Source organism: Strongylocentrotus purpuratus, unplaced genomic scaffold (assembly GCF_000002235.5).
Source record: "Strongylocentrotus purpuratus isolate Spur 01 unplaced genomic scaffold, Spur_5.0 spur5_scaffold_13, whole genome shotgun sequence".
Classification (NCBI taxonomy): domain Eukaryota; kingdom Metazoa; phylum Echinodermata; class Echinoidea; order Camarodonta; family Strongylocentrotidae; genus Strongylocentrotus; species Strongylocentrotus purpuratus.
In genome coordinates this window covers 32,657,383-32,672,640 of record NW_022145598.1, presented here as the reverse complement: position 1 = coordinate 32,672,640, position 15,258 = coordinate 32,657,383, and the positions used below count along the sequence as shown (strand labels likewise).

At 37.5% G+C, this 15,258-nt stretch overlaps 1 protein-coding gene across 1 annotated transcript; it reads left to right on the top strand.

Annotated features, from left to right (window-relative positions):
* The first annotated feature begins 894 nt into the window (after positions 1–894).
* On the top strand, positions 895–11,118 carry LOC586788 (ectonucleotide pyrophosphatase/phosphodiesterase family member 7). Its single transcript, XM_030983709.1, has 8 exons — positions 895–1,094; positions 1,983–2,142; positions 4,430–4,630; positions 5,777–5,973; positions 6,418–6,639; positions 7,272–7,415; positions 8,851–8,982; positions 10,823–11,118. Exons 1-8 carry the CDS (start codon positions 1,026–1,028, stop codon positions 11,033–11,035), a joined length of 1,338 nt encoding a protein of 445 aa, XP_030839569.1. The 5' UTR covers positions 895–1,025; the 3' UTR covers positions 11,036–11,118.
* The last annotated feature ends 4,140 nt before the right edge of the window (positions 11,119–15,258 follow it).

Genomic DNA, 15,258 nt, shown 5'->3' with positions numbered 1-15,258 from the left:
GTCTAAATTCTCAAAAATGTTTCTTTGTCCGATAAAAAGTCTCAATTAGTAGGGAAAGAAAATTTGCCGGCCGACCGACATAATCCATCTCACCGACTTCAAACTTCTGCATTGATATAGTACACGAGGATCGAGTAATTCTCCCTTTCTTTCTTTTCTTTCTTCTCCTTTCCCTCTCTCCTTCCTCTTTTTCTTTTTTCTCTTTCTTTCTTCTCTTCTCTTTCCTTTCTTTCATTTCTTTTTCTTTTATTCTTTTCTTTTCTTTCCCTTTCCTTCTCATTTTTCCCCACAGCAGAGCAATTTTACGGACAATATCCTAACAGGTGAGCGTGCGTGTTCCATCCCCAACACCCCCCTTTAGCGACGCCCCCTGGTTGTTATCACATTATTCCTTTAAAAGAAAGGCAATTCCTCATGCTTTCGCACCTTTCTTCTATCGTTATTTAATTCTCTTTTATTTTTCCCGTTCTCCTTTAACTAAGAAAAATTCTCTCTTTTCCCCCTTTTTCCAACTTTTTCTTTAGTTCATCTGACAAGAGGGACCTTATATTATGCACACTGAAAAATTCCGATGGTAAAAAAAAAAGCAATTTGTTGTTACGCACGGTGTTTTATGTTGCTTAGCTCATTGAAGTAAATTGCACTTTATCTTGAGTAATTGTTCTACTATCAATTAGACATTGTACTACGATATTTAATTGCAAAATAGCGATATCGACAGACAGTTTGGGAAAACCGAACCGCGTGAGAGAGGGAGAGAAAGAGAGAGAGAGAGAGAGAGAGAGAGAGAGAGAGAGAGAGATAATGAAAGAGGCGGGAGTGGGAGTGTTGGCAGACTGCAGATATCATTTAAAGTTTGATAGCACCCATTTCCCCCCAAAACTAAACCTGATATCGGATCATAAATAGTTCGTGATACAAAACAATAGACCAGGTAGTTTAATCGGAAGGAGTGTAAACAAAGTTGAGTTTTGAACCGTCAGATAGTTACGTTGCTGTTAATTGTAACTGAAAGGATTAGTATCATGATGAAGTACAAATTCTTGACTATAATATGCTCGTTTCTTCTAATGTGCCATCTAGTAGCTGCTCGGGTAAGACTTTTGACTTTTTAGAACTGTTATATTTTTGTTTTCAACCTTGAAATTGCTAGGTCTCTAAACTGATTGTCACTTTAGCTGCAAAACTTTACCCGAACGAAGAATTGCTGTTAGTAGTATCCCACCAATATAATTTAGAATAAAGCTATCCAAAGCGAGTTTTTAGCTTTTAAGTTTTAAACAGAGATACATTTTGAAATGGATTGGAATAAAAGATGGAAATTAGAAGGTATGACAATTTGACAAATGCATTACATAAATACCAACAGTTTGCTTTTCAAATACTGTGTAATTTGAATAAATTTGATATATTGATTGCTGCTTTAAGCAGTTTAAAAATGTTGAATAATCAGTAGGGAACTTAATCTTTTGCATTTTAAAAAATTTTTAACTTCAGATAGTATTGATCTTATTACAATAAGAACAAAACAAGGAATGCAATCTGTGCTCTAGTACGGTACATGTACATGCATTATAATAATCTGGTTATACAGGCAGACACTGTTAAATACGGAAAAACTTTGGGCAAGCATTTAAAAGAGACATTCGGGGAAAAAAATTAAATGAATTCCATCTGATTTTGTATGCGTTTATAGTAAAATAGTGTACACTTTAAGTCTTCATATTGTAAATAGGCCTATACTAATACCATTGTATAAATAATTCAAACATACATGGAGTGTGTATTTATTTGAATTATATGATTTTGTCGTGTATATATTTCATGGCAACAAAACATTGTTTCAACATCAGCACAAACCCAAACTATTGTTTCTAAAGGATTCAATGATTTTTCCTAACGATTGTTTTAATGTCATAAATGATGGTGTATTGAATGTTTCCGTGTATTCATTATTTCTATCTCTGCATGTATTTTAACAGCAAAAGGTGATCTTGTTACTAGCTGATGGTCTGAGATGGGACCGTTTTTCAGAGGACCTCCCGAGTCTGATGAGGGTTGAAGAAAATGGCGTCAGGGCTGAGTGGATGGATGGTGTGTTTGTCACACTCTCTTGCCCTTCAATGTACTCAATCGCAACAGGTATAGAAGAAGTATAGTAGTAATATTAGGAGTAGGAGTAGTACACAGTTAAAATTTTAGTGAACATGTTGTTTAAAAGTTTAAACAACTTTGGATTAACGGGTGACCTGATCTAAGAGTTGTTTAAAATGTTAAGCAACTCGAGTTGTTTAAAGTTTAAACACTTAGTTGATCAACATTTTGAACAACTTGTTTAAAATCACAATTTAAACAACCGGTGTTGTTTAAAGACGGTTGTTTAAAACGGAGCTGTTGTTCAGTGGGGGTTGTTTACACCAATTGGGTTGTTTAAAGAAAGTTGTTTAAAAAGGAGCTGTTGTTCAATGGGGGTTGTTTACACCAACTGGGTTGTTTAAAAAGGAGCTGTTGTTAAATAATAATAATATTGAATACTTATAAAGCGCACGTATCGACCTTGCAAGGTCCTCAAGGCGCTCCAACATTACCCGGTTATGCTAGGCTGTCAAAGGACATTAGTGCCGCGGCGGGACTCGAACCGTGGACCTTGTGATCGACAGTCTGGCGACGTTTCCACTTATCCACGACACCTCTACAGCTAAGGTCGGCCATGATGTGAAACAAAGCTTTTAGCCAACGCGCACTTTACTGGCACGTGACACATGACGTCATATGTAAACAACACTGTCTAAAAGCTCTCGTATAGTAAATATAACAGTCATTAAATTTTAAACAGCTAATGTTTAACAAAATTACTTTCGTTTCGAGCAACATTGTTTACAATTTGTTCAACTGTTGTTTAAGATAGTGTACAACTGTAAGTGAACATCACTTTTTTAAGCAGCGTTTTTACTGTGTAGTAGTATAGTAGTAAAAAAGTGGTATTTGAATAGTTTTAGTGTTTGAATAGCAAACGGTTTATGGTGAATAAATTACCACTCAGCTCTGATAAGTGCCCCTTTACTTTAAAAGGTGCCTCTTAACTTTAACAGGTGCCCCTCAACTTTTTTAAATGGCCATCCTTTTCCATTTTGATAAGTTCTCCTTCTAATATGCCCCTTTTCACCCCTGCTAAGAGTCCCTTTCTAATTGTGTTTGTAAAGATCTCCCCGTCAAATTGGATGAAATTGCGCTCCCAGGTTGAAAAAACAGTTCAAGCAGTAGGCAACTGGTCAACTGGTACCAGCTAAGACCAGTAGTCAACTGGTACCAGTTGGAAACAGTATATTCAACTGATTTTAAATATAGAAATTGAAACACCGCTAACTGAGACCAGTTGAAAAACCAGTTGATATTTCCAGTTGATTTACCAGTTGAAAACCAGTAGATTGATATACCAGTTGATATTTCAAGTTGAATTACCAGTTGAAAACCAGTTGAAAGCCAGTTGACATCTGAGACCAGCTGATATTTCCAGTTGATTGACCAGTTGAAAACCAGTAGATTTAACAGTTGAAAACCAGTAGAAACCAGTAATCAACTGATAATCTATAATCAATATTGGCATCTGGCCATCAATTAGACCATAGTTATTTAGATTCATTTGAAGTGGTTTACAAATGATAATAAAAGTTCGTACTTAGACAAATACAAAATTATACAAGTTGTTTCCTGGAAGTATTAATCACATATATCAATACATCTATTTTCAGGTCTTAAATTAGATGTAAAACATGATCAGCCATGTATAATATATTTCTCAATGATTGACTAAGAAAATATAAATCACAAAATTGATGTGCATTGTAACATTTTGCTTGACAGATCATGATAATTATATTTCTGTGAAAACATGCAAATCAAACATTATTAAGAACAAGTTGAATATACTGATTTCAACTGGTACCAGTTGACCAGTTGGATACTGGTTTCAACTGGTACCAGATGAAACCAGTAATCTACTGGTCCCAGTTAAACTTGTATTCTACTGATTTCCAACTGGTACCAGTGGAGATGCAGTAGTCTACTGGTCCTAGTAACAACTGTTATTCTATTTGTCCGACTTCAAACTGATATTTCTACTGGTTTTAACTGATACCAGTAGAGACCAGTTCAAACCAGTAGATAACAGTTGGAAATCCTTACTGGTTTCAACTGGTATCAACTGGACTATCAACATGGCATGCTCCTTTTTCCAAAAAGTGCCCTTCTTTGCCGATTCACCCCCACTTGATAAACATTCCACCGCCCCTGGGTTATTGTTGCATTTGTAGTAGCTAACCAATAGTTTTATTATAATCTTTCTAAGTACTTGTCTTGTAGTACCTATCTACTAATGCTTGATATATACTTCAGTACCTAACAAAGCTAGTTTTCCTAACACACACAGGTCTCTACCCTGAGAACCACGGCGCCATTCACAACCTCTATTTCGACCCAGTTACCAGAGAACGCACGTATAACTACTACGCTACTCTCGACAAGGCCGAGTGGTTTGATACCGGGGCCGAACCGGTCTGGGTGACCGCTATCATGCAAGGTCTAAATGCAGCTACTATCATGTACCCTGGTGGACAGGTTCCAATTAAAGGTAGAAATATTATCATTTCCGCCAACATTGAACTGTAGATATTCTTGTTCTATAACATATTTCTTTCCTAAAGATCAACAGTCATATTTACACTAGTACAAGGATTGTTAGTTTCTTACTCGATCTCGATGTAGATTACATTCCTATTATCATCAATGTATGTTATCTTAATTTTCAAAGAATGTTTTATTGAACAATACTGCTGGAGTTCACTTTAATCGCAACTTTCCTGAACATGTTAATAAAACCATTACCACAATGGCAATTTTCGACGACAACCTTAGTTGAAAATATATAAAAACAACAAGGTTTCAATCATATTACAGGTCCTTTTTTTTCTTCAAAAGTGAATGTTATTATTACATTTTTTACGAACAAGGTGCCAAATTATTAATCTAAAATGTGATTTTTTAAAAAAAAATCATATTGTTTTGTTCATTGTTGAACGAGAACTACATGTATAATTAGAGTCCTACTCTAAATTTCATTGATAAACACTGAAGTCACTTGTCAAGACGTTAATCCCATTTTGCTATATCTCCATCCAAGTGTAGATGGGAACCTTGCAATGCTTGGAAAATAATGATTTCAGGGACCGCAGGGAAAGCAGTATTAATTCTAGTCCAAAATCTGGCCAATTTTTAAAAAAATAACCTCCACCCCTGCGATCTCCCCCTATTTGCTGCAGACCAGTTAGTTGATGTGATCCCCGAATTTCTATACCCAGCGAAAAAATCCCGGCGTACAAGTTCGTTGATAACGCCATCTTCGGTGGCTTGAAGCAAGTGTCGAGAACATGATATAATGATAAAATACAACGTATGAAACCGAGCAGATTATGGACTATATTAACACTGAAATGGCTACCCTGGCTAAATAAGACCCTATTATTATTGTTGTTATTATCATCGTTATTGTTATTATTATTATTATTGGTATTATTATTTATTCATTTTTCTTATTAACATTATAATTATTATATATTACCATTATTATTATTATTATTATCTTTATCATCATTACTGCTATTCTTATTCTTATTATTCTTATTATTTATATTATTATTATTATTATCATCACCATCATCATCATCATTATTATTAACATTTCATTTCATTTCATTCTATTTCATTTATCTTTTGGCAGGTATCAAACCAAACAAAACAATTATATCAACTGCAGAAAATATCAGGAATTACAAGATGAAAGACAGGGTAGATACCACCATTTCGTGGCTTCAGGATGACGACATTGATATAGCCTTCATATACTTCGATAACCCCGATGCATATTATCATGTCTATGGTATCGGCTCTGTAAATGGAACAGCTAAACTGTATGAGGTAATGAAGTGAAGATATATAACTTTATCAACCCATGGTTTACCTATGTTTGAATATTTATACTCAATAGTTATAATGACTCATCTATTGTAGGTGTCAAAACAACATTAGCCATGCTTATAAAATGATAAGAGGGAATAAGTTGAAAACAACAGACGCGCTCTCTCTCTCTCTCTCTCTCTCTCCCTCTTTCGACCAGGGGTTATACAACCAGTCATCTCAAAGCTGTCGAATAGCAGTGGCAACAGACTTTGGAAGAAATGATTTTAAAAAATAAGTGTTTCCCTTATTTTAAGTAGTAATTATACACAACAGTTAAACAAAAAACTGTTTACTTTCGTACTAGAGGTAGATGATGTTGTTAGGGAGATAACGCTTGAACCCGGTTGCGAAGATGTAGGCATTTTGTGACAACTTTCTCCCTTTCCACTTACCTGCACTTAGGTTGATGCTAATATCGGCTACCTGTTTGATCGCCTAGCTGAGACAGGTCTCGATCAGAACACCAATGTCATCATCGCCAGCGACCACGGCCACGTAAACGTTGAGACTGAGGACTACATCATCCTCAGTGATTACGTGGACATCGAAGCCGACGTTGATTTTCTGATCGCCGACTACGGCCCCATGTTCCAGTTGGTTCCAAAGAATACAACAGATGACAAAGTATGTTCTTGATACCACCGACACACATAAGATAGCACCATCCGACCAAAAACAGACCGATCTCAAATTTACATCACACCGAATGGTCACTTATCGGTCTGTTTGTAATCGGATTGAAAATCGTCAGAGGGTGTGACTGACTTATTGCGTTATAATTTGTTATGCAGATGAAAAAAGGGAATTTGGAATTGGAAGAAAGTAACGATTTAGAAGAGGAGGGGGAGAGAAAGAAGAGAAGGAGAAACATATAAGAAGAAGTAAAGGGAAAAGACGAATACGACGAAGAGAAAGAAGAGGTAGAAGAAGAAGAAGAAGAAGAAGAAGAAGAAGAAGAGGTAGAATAAGAATGAGACGAAGAAGAAGAAGAAGAAGAAGAAGAAGAAGAAGAAGAAGAAGAAGAAGAAGAAGAAGAAGTAGAAGAAGAAGTTGATGAAGAAAAAATGTTAACTTTGGAGAACATGAAGCAAAGTAAAACAATACAATATAATAGGTATAAATAGATTACGATGAAGTGGAAGCTAGAAAAAGTAGAGAGAGAAGAAGAAGAAGAAAAGGCAATTCACAGTTAACTGAGAAAGGAGCAGACTATCTTCCATATCGACTGTAAAGATATCATTTTCTTTCCTCCCCAGGTTTACAACGCACTCAAGAACGCTCATCCAGCATTGCACGTGTACAAGCGAGAGGAGATGCCAGAAAGACTTCACTACCGAGATAATCTCCGTATATTACCTATCGTAGGATTCGTTGATCCAGGCTGGCATATGCACTCCAGGGTCAGTTAATTATGTACAGTCACGATTTGTTCTGATTAACTTGCATTATATTTCTCTTTTTAAGATATGTATGTTTTTTGTTTTTTTTTACATTTACTTATTTTAATATTTATGTATTGTTATTGTTTAATTTTGTATTGTATCTGTTTATTCATATGTACTTTAATGTATCATGTACGAACATGCTGAAAAACAGCTATAATTATGTATGTCAAGCTGAAGCTGTTTGAAGACATTTCAACTTCGTTATTTAAATGGTGCTTGTTTAAAAATATATATAACAGTAGTAGCGGGTCCTCAAATTTTCTTATGTGAGGGTTGCAAAATTTGTTAGATTTGAAAGTTTTAAACTTTGAAAACTGTCAATCATTTCGGCAGCTTCAAGATAAACTGGGAGAGCGGGGGGGGGGGGGGTAATTTCTACCGGTAGTACATGCCCTGGTACCGACCATATGCCCTTATTCTACCCTAAGTCCCGATCAGCCACTTATTAATCAACCTAATAACTCAGTATTGTCTTTATTACTAATGTTGTGGTCCTGATTTGCCTTATAAATCCTAATACATGATAAACAACCAACATATAGTTGACCGCACCAGTCGGAGATGGTAGTATTTATTTCCTATGTTGCTCTTAGTTTGAGCAATGCAAAGTCGACTTTTCTTTCATCGATGGGTCGCTCACAGTTTCTTCTCATTTTATTTGCAGATGTTTCTGCATTTATTGGAAAATCAAATACAAAATATTCAAACAACATACATGTAGTAGTGTATAATATAAATGATTTTCATAAAATATGTGACAACTGAAATACATATAATTGAGAACTTGAAAGTATGGAGATAAATCAAAGAATCAAGATAAATTCAGAGGCCAACACCGTACTATCATAATTATAAAGCAATATGCTTGAGTCGATATCAGCCGGGAAAGGAGGGGGGTGTACATTACGCTGTTATAGGAGTATGTAGGATAATGGAGTGTCACGTATAAAATAAACACTTGAGTGTGTCAGAATTTTCTACCCATTTAAAAAACTCAAAAGTCTATATTCTAGGGTAAATTACGTCACCATCTGGGAAAATTATGCAGATGCTCTTTTGAGTGCAAACCCAAACTGGACATTCCATTCTTGATTCTCTCGTTTTGATATAGATAAAATATTGAATTAATTTGTTTTCTTTGCCTCATCAGAGGATTTATTAAGTATACATGTTTTACATTCAAATATACAATGATACAAATCAAAATTACATAATCACAAAAGCATCATACTTGGCTTAACAAAGAATTGAAATTAAGTTTTGCTTTGCAAAGCATTTGAATCATCATTAAATCTGATAGTTTTGTTTCCCCCCCTTTTTTTTTTTTTTTTTTTTAAACAACACGTAAAATTTAAAAATATTATTCTTCACCATTTATTTCTTTTATCAGAGAGGACTGCATCCACTGGCTGACGTCGCCTCTGACCATGGGTATGACAATAAATGGAAGGACATGAAGTCATCCTTCTACGCCCAGGGACCCTACTTTAAGAAAAATTATCGTGCCCCTGCACTTGAATCTGTGAGTAGAATATGCACTCGAGTTGGTGGATGAGAGAAAAGCAGACAAGATAATTGTATCGAAAGTTGCATATAATTATACTGAAATTCGGCACTGAAGTGATAAACTTGTTTTAAAAAAACGTGATTCTGGGCTTAAAATTGGTGCGTATACGTAGCCTTGACAAATATTAAACATCAATTATCAATTATCGTAGAAGTTAGTGTCGTGGTCGAGTGGTTTAAGCACTTGACTTGAAATTCAAAGGTCGTGGTTCGATCCCCGATACGTCACTAATGTCCTTTGGCAAGGCATTAATCTACACTTGCCACACTCGACCCAGGTGAGGTAAACAGGTACCTGGTAGGAATTAATTCCTTGAAATGCTGGAGCGCTGTAATAGCAGCTAGGCTAAAGCCGGGGGTAATGCGCCTCGGAACAGAAAGCCTATAATTATTATTATTATTATTATCTTCTTCCTTTTTCACTCTTCAAATTTATATGGGGTACGTTGGGGTGTAAGAAAGTTGTGGAGGCATGTCCCCTGAATCTATTTCGGCTACGCCTTAATACAATACATATTATTTTTGTACATACTGTTAACATCACTGTAAAAGTGGGTGAGAGGTAGGATCGACCATCATTCTGGACTACAGGATGAACATAATATAGGAGTCATGACCTATATAAAACAAAGGGCAGGCCCAACCTTTTGTCGACGGTAAACTTTTACATGATACAATAACATGTTACACCGTACCCCTCCTGTCGAAAGTTCTTAAATTTGTCCAAATCTCTCTATATACATGTCTATCATTAGAAGCACATGCCCACACTCTCTCTCTCTCTCTCTCTCTCTCTCTCTCTCTCTCTCTCTCCTTCTCTCCTCCACCTTTCTCTCCTTCTCCCCGCCCCCCCTCTCTCTCTCCCCCTCCCTCTTTTCTCTCTTTTGCTCTCGTTGCCCTCATTCGGTAGATAGCTCCTCCTTTAATTGTAATTGGAACAAAACTCTCCTTATTTCTACGAATATTGTTTTGTTTTGTCCTTGTCTCCGGAAGGTACAAATTGTAAGCAGGTGATGTTAACAGAAATCCCTAAAGCCTATAATTACTTGATTTAAACCTGGTTGGACATTATAAAGCTAAGCGTAGGGCTGTCAATGATATCTTTCATTTAAGCCTGTTTAAAAATGTTGAATAACCAATTCAACGCGATCATGTCCTCCTTTGCACTTCCGAGTTGACTCATCGTCACCTGTTATCAAAGGGAACCTGGAATCATTTGATTTTGTGATGATATTCACAATTCTGTAAAGCGCTTTGAGAGGGCATGCGGTCCTGAAAAGCGCTATATAAGAACGAGCTATTGTTATAAGTATTATTAATTCACAAGTCTTTACATAAATCGACAAAATATCTTATACTCAGCTGACCAACAACTACGAGATAGTATTCCTTGACCAGGAGCATTGTCAATTTAATTAAATTCTTTCATTCATCCAAATTCACTATTATATGGACATTTGTTTTGTTCACACATTGTAAAATACAATTTATTAATCGAAGGGCGTGCCAGTTTAACTCTTTCCGACAAGTAGGCCCTTACCAAAACTTTAAAAAATCATCGATTTTTAGTTAAGAAAATAACTTGCCGACGGCAAATGTTAATGGGAGTTAAAGCCCCATCTTAACTTCTTTGGCGACCCCTTGTCCTAATTTTGAAACACACACGAAACAAAGGTTTACCCAAAAGAAGGGCACTTGATGAAGCCAAGCTTTGCTTTATATTTTTATTATATGTATTGTATAATCATGTACCATTTCGCAAGGTCATCATGCATTTTGTTTCTCCCCCATTGCAGGTTGATTTATACAATCTCATGTGTGAGATTCTCGACATCGAACCAGCACCAAACAACGGGTCACGTGACCGCTACGTCGACATGTTAGTCCACTCACCCTCGACCACCGCCATCTATTCGACGACAGACTCGTCGACCTCGAAGCTGACTTCAGCGTCTTTGATGACCGTTATCCTGTTCATGCTTAGTACTATCATACTGTCTTTTAACTAGACTTTTAACAACATTTGTAGGGGCGTACTTAGACCATGTAGAGGGGTTGGAATAAATTTTCCTATGAACACAAAAATAGCATCTTTTTGCAATTAGTGCAGCGGCTTAGCAAGAAAATTGTGCACTTTTTGATAAAAGCATGAAACTTCTAGCATAGTTTGCTTTCACCATAAGATTTATTTTCAGATGTGGAGGGAAGTCAGATTTGACCTCTGATGACCCTGAGAGGTCAAATCCAAAATGGCCGCCAGGCCGCATGGTCTAATGTACAAACATGCTTAACTTTTGAACCAAATAGTCCAGAGAAACGTTTAAGGTGTCATTTCCAACTAAGTTGGGGATGCCAATTCATTTGGTAATACTTTTGAGATCGCCTGAACTCAGGGTTTTGCATTTAGGTCAAGGTCAAGGTCAAAATTGACTAAAAATAACAAGTTTTGAATGGTTACAAATGGTTAAATCTCATTTATTTGTCATTTGTTCTCAAATTTCTTTAGGAATGGTTCCCCTGCATAGTCCTCCACCTTAATCCTTTTCAGGTAGTCTATTTCAGTTTGATTTGACCTCTAATGACCCTGAGAGGTCAAATCCAAAATGGCCGCCAGTCCGCAAGGGCTAATGTATAAACGCAGTAACTTTTGAACCAAATAATCCAGAAAAAAACATTTAAGGTGTCATTTCCAACTAAATTGGGGATGCCAGTTCATGTGGTAGTACATTTGAGATCGCCAGAACTCAGGGTGTGGCATTTATGTCAAGGTCGAGGTCAAAATTGACTAAAAATAGCAAGTTTTGAATGGTTACAGAAGGTTAAATCCCCATTATTTGTCATTTGTTCTCCCTAGCTATGTTCTCAAATTTATTAAGGAATGGTTCCCCTGCAGAGTTCTCCACCTTAATCCTTTTCAGTTAGTTTATTTAACAGTTTGATGTGACCTCTGATGACACTAAGAGGTCAAATCCAAAATAGCCGCCAGTCCGCATGGTCTAATGTACAAACCAAAAAGTGTAGAAAAACGTTTGAGGTGTCATTTCCAAGTAACTTGGGGATGCCAATTCATTACGTAATACATTGAGATCGCCAGAACTCAGGGATTTGCAATAAGGTCAAGTTAAAGGTCATTTTAGGCTAAAAAAAAGTGCTGTTTTCTTTTTAAAAAAAAACTTTGCCTCTATTTTGACACTTAAGGTTTCATTATTTTAAAAATTAATAAAAAGACCCGTGTACCACCACTTTGACTATCCAGGGCCAAATTTCATAGAGCTGCTTATCGGCTGGTTCTGTGCTTACGTATTAGCTTCTACTTCAAAGCACTGCTAACCGTAAGCACACGAAAATGCATTAACCTTACGCTGCTTACTGGACGAAAATGAATTTTGTAACAATGCAACCCATTGTGAACGTACAAGATACAAATTTGTCTGCTACAGTTATAGCACGAAAATTTGCTTACCGGTTAGCAGCTTTATGAAATTGGGCCCAGAAGACAAAAAAAAAAGCTATTCCAAATACGACCTAAAACCTGTTCATAACCACAGCTATAGATATCTACATGAATTTAGCACTGTCCACAACTTATGCATATCCTAATGATGGTAACGATCAAAATCTAACAGTCTCCAGAACAAGATCACAGTTCAGTGCATCCTTTCTTGCAGCGACAGTGGATTATTCATGCCACAATTGTTATGCTTCCGGGAGAGTGGTCCAAAGAGGCTGCCACCCAGTTGTTTCGTTTGTCCAGCCCAAGTCAGATGGCTCTGCATCTCTGGATTCTTGGCCAATATCTGGTTTCAACAGTTGGCCTGGTAGCAAGTGCGCTTGAGGTGCTGCTTGAGTGCTGCCTGGGATGGAGGAAAGTTCTCCAGGTTTCTAGACTTCTGTGCGAAGAGCTGTTTCCTGGCATCATTCACTATCATGCTCTCACTGGTTCGGTCATATTAGCACCACAAATCGCTCTGGCAGTAACATTGATCCTTCACTGACCTCCCTAGGCATGCACAGGAGTTCATCGAAGGAATCATTCACCTCTGGGAAAGACTTCTAAGTTTTTCCTGTGAATGTAGAAACAGTGTGACACCCGGTGAACGCATGAAAGATTGGAAGAGTCATACATTGTGTCAGACTCATGGTGGCAACTATCATGATTTTATGAAAAGCCTTGTACCGAAAGCTTGATCTGAAACCAAAAGCGATCCCCAGCAACACGAGCTGTCTTGCTGAATGAAGCCACGGCCAGTTCAACCGCATCAGTACCAACAATACGTATGGATACCCTTTTACACCCATGGGACAAGGCCTGCCAAGTGTGACTCAGCAGGAGAGCAGAGTACTCACTTCCATCTGTTGCATATTATACAGTTCCTTGCCCTGTGGTAGAGGAAGGTAAACGGCTTCGCATGACATGAAATCAAACAATTCGGTTTTGTTCTCATTGAATCGAAGGAAGTCCTTCCAGCTTTCTGGCAGCAAAATAGAAGGAGCCACCCTTTTCCTGGTGCCCTTTCCCTTTTCCTGCCCTATTGAGGCTTTCAGGCTAGCAGGTAAGTATACACCGTAGCCAAGGTCGATGCGGATGCTTTTCTCGAGTTGAGCAAAGATGTATGGGGCAAACACTTTTCCTCCATACTCTTGAAATGTTCTTGATGTTCCAGGGTTGAGCATTTGAACCACAGCTTCACCATCAATAATTATTGCTTGGCCCACAGGTGCACTATTGTTTTCGAGCAGATTTGATTCCAGGCAGCGAAGTAGATCTGCTTTAACTCCAAACCGCATTTACCTCCAGTTAACAAAGCTGGCGGGACTGCCTGGTTTTCATGAGAGAAGAAATTGTCCATATCTCCATCCCTTGTCTGACACGAGATGTCAATCCTCAAAAAGAGACCACAGTCACTCTTAAGTGCTGCAAGCTGTGCCTTCTGTTTTAACATATATATAACCTTCGCCGGCTGCCGACTGAAAAATGGCAACTTGTTCGTATGAAGTGTTTGTGTGACAGCTAGGTGTCGTACACTGCTCTAGCCTTTCTGTCACAAACTTTGTGTACTGCTCACCTATAGGGTCTCAATCCTTCTCCCCGTTTCAGCCAATTGGATGTCCATGATATGTCGCTTGTGCCAATGACTAGTATGTATTGACTTTGTTCTAGAGATGGATTCCCCATCTCTTTCAGTACTGTCAGAAGTTCCCATCCCTCAAGAATGCTGCCTGTACTCCAGGTTGCTGGTCAAGGTGATGTTTGAATAGTGTTAGCGGAAACGTTAGTTTGCTTTATGGCATGTTCCTCAAACTCTGTAGCGATTATTTAAATTACTTAAACCAAATAAAACACAAAGTAACTTAAAGAACATCTTACCAGTATTATTGAGCAGTAACGGAAAGGAGCAGTTTCCCTGACTTGAATTGAGGTTTGTACCGTATACTGCCTAGCTGCCCACTGACCATGCTATATGCATATGGTCAGTTACAAGACAACTACTGGTTTGGTGCTATAATTAGTGAAATAAACTAACTGACAGGGATTACGATGGAGACTATGCAGGGGAACCACTCCTAAAGAAATGTGAGAACATAGGGGGACAAATAAATGGGAAAACTTTTTGTAAACATTCAAAACTTGCTATTTTTTTGGTCAATTTTGACCTTGACCTTGACTTCATGCAAAGCCCAGAGTTCTGGCGTACCCAAAAGTATTACCAAATAAATTGGCATCCCCAACTTAGTTGGAAATGACACCTTAAACGTTTTTCTGGACTATTTAGTTCAAGAGTTAAGCATGTTTGTACATTAGACTGGCAGCCATTTTTTATTTGACCTCTCAGGGTCATCAGAGGTCAAATCTGATTTCGCTCTACATCTGAAAATGAATCTCATGGTCTGCAGGGGAACCACTCTTAAAGAAATTTGAGAACATAGGAGCGAACAAATGACAAATAAATGGGATTTGTTTCGTTGTAAACATTGAAAACTTGCTATTTTTAGTCAATTTTGACCTTAACCTTGACCTAAATGCCAAACCCCGAAATCTGGCGATCTCAAAAGTATTACCAAATGCATTGGCGTCCTCAATTTAGTTGGAAACGACACCTTAAATGTTTTTCTGGACTATTTGGTTCAAAAGTTAAGCGTGTTTGTACATTAGACCATGCGGACTGGCGGCCATTTTGAATTTGACCTCTCAGGGTCATCAGAGGTCAAATCTGACTTCCCTCCACATCTG

What these genes read in the sequence shown, in the direction of transcription:
- LOC586788 (XM_030983709.1), top strand. Translation starts at nt 1,026, where the DNA reads ATGATGAAGTACAAATTCTTGACTATAATATGCTCGTTTCTTCTAATG. An exon ending in AGAATACAACAGATGACAAA is followed by an intron (nt 6,640 to 7,271) that starts GTATGTTCTTGA and finishes TTTCCTCCCCAG; the next exon opens with GTTTACAACGCACTCAAGAA. An exon ending in GTGCCCCTGCACTTGAATCT is followed by an intron (nt 8,983 to 10,822) that starts GTGAGTAGAATA and finishes CCCCCATTGCAG; the next exon opens with GTTGATTTATACAATCTCAT.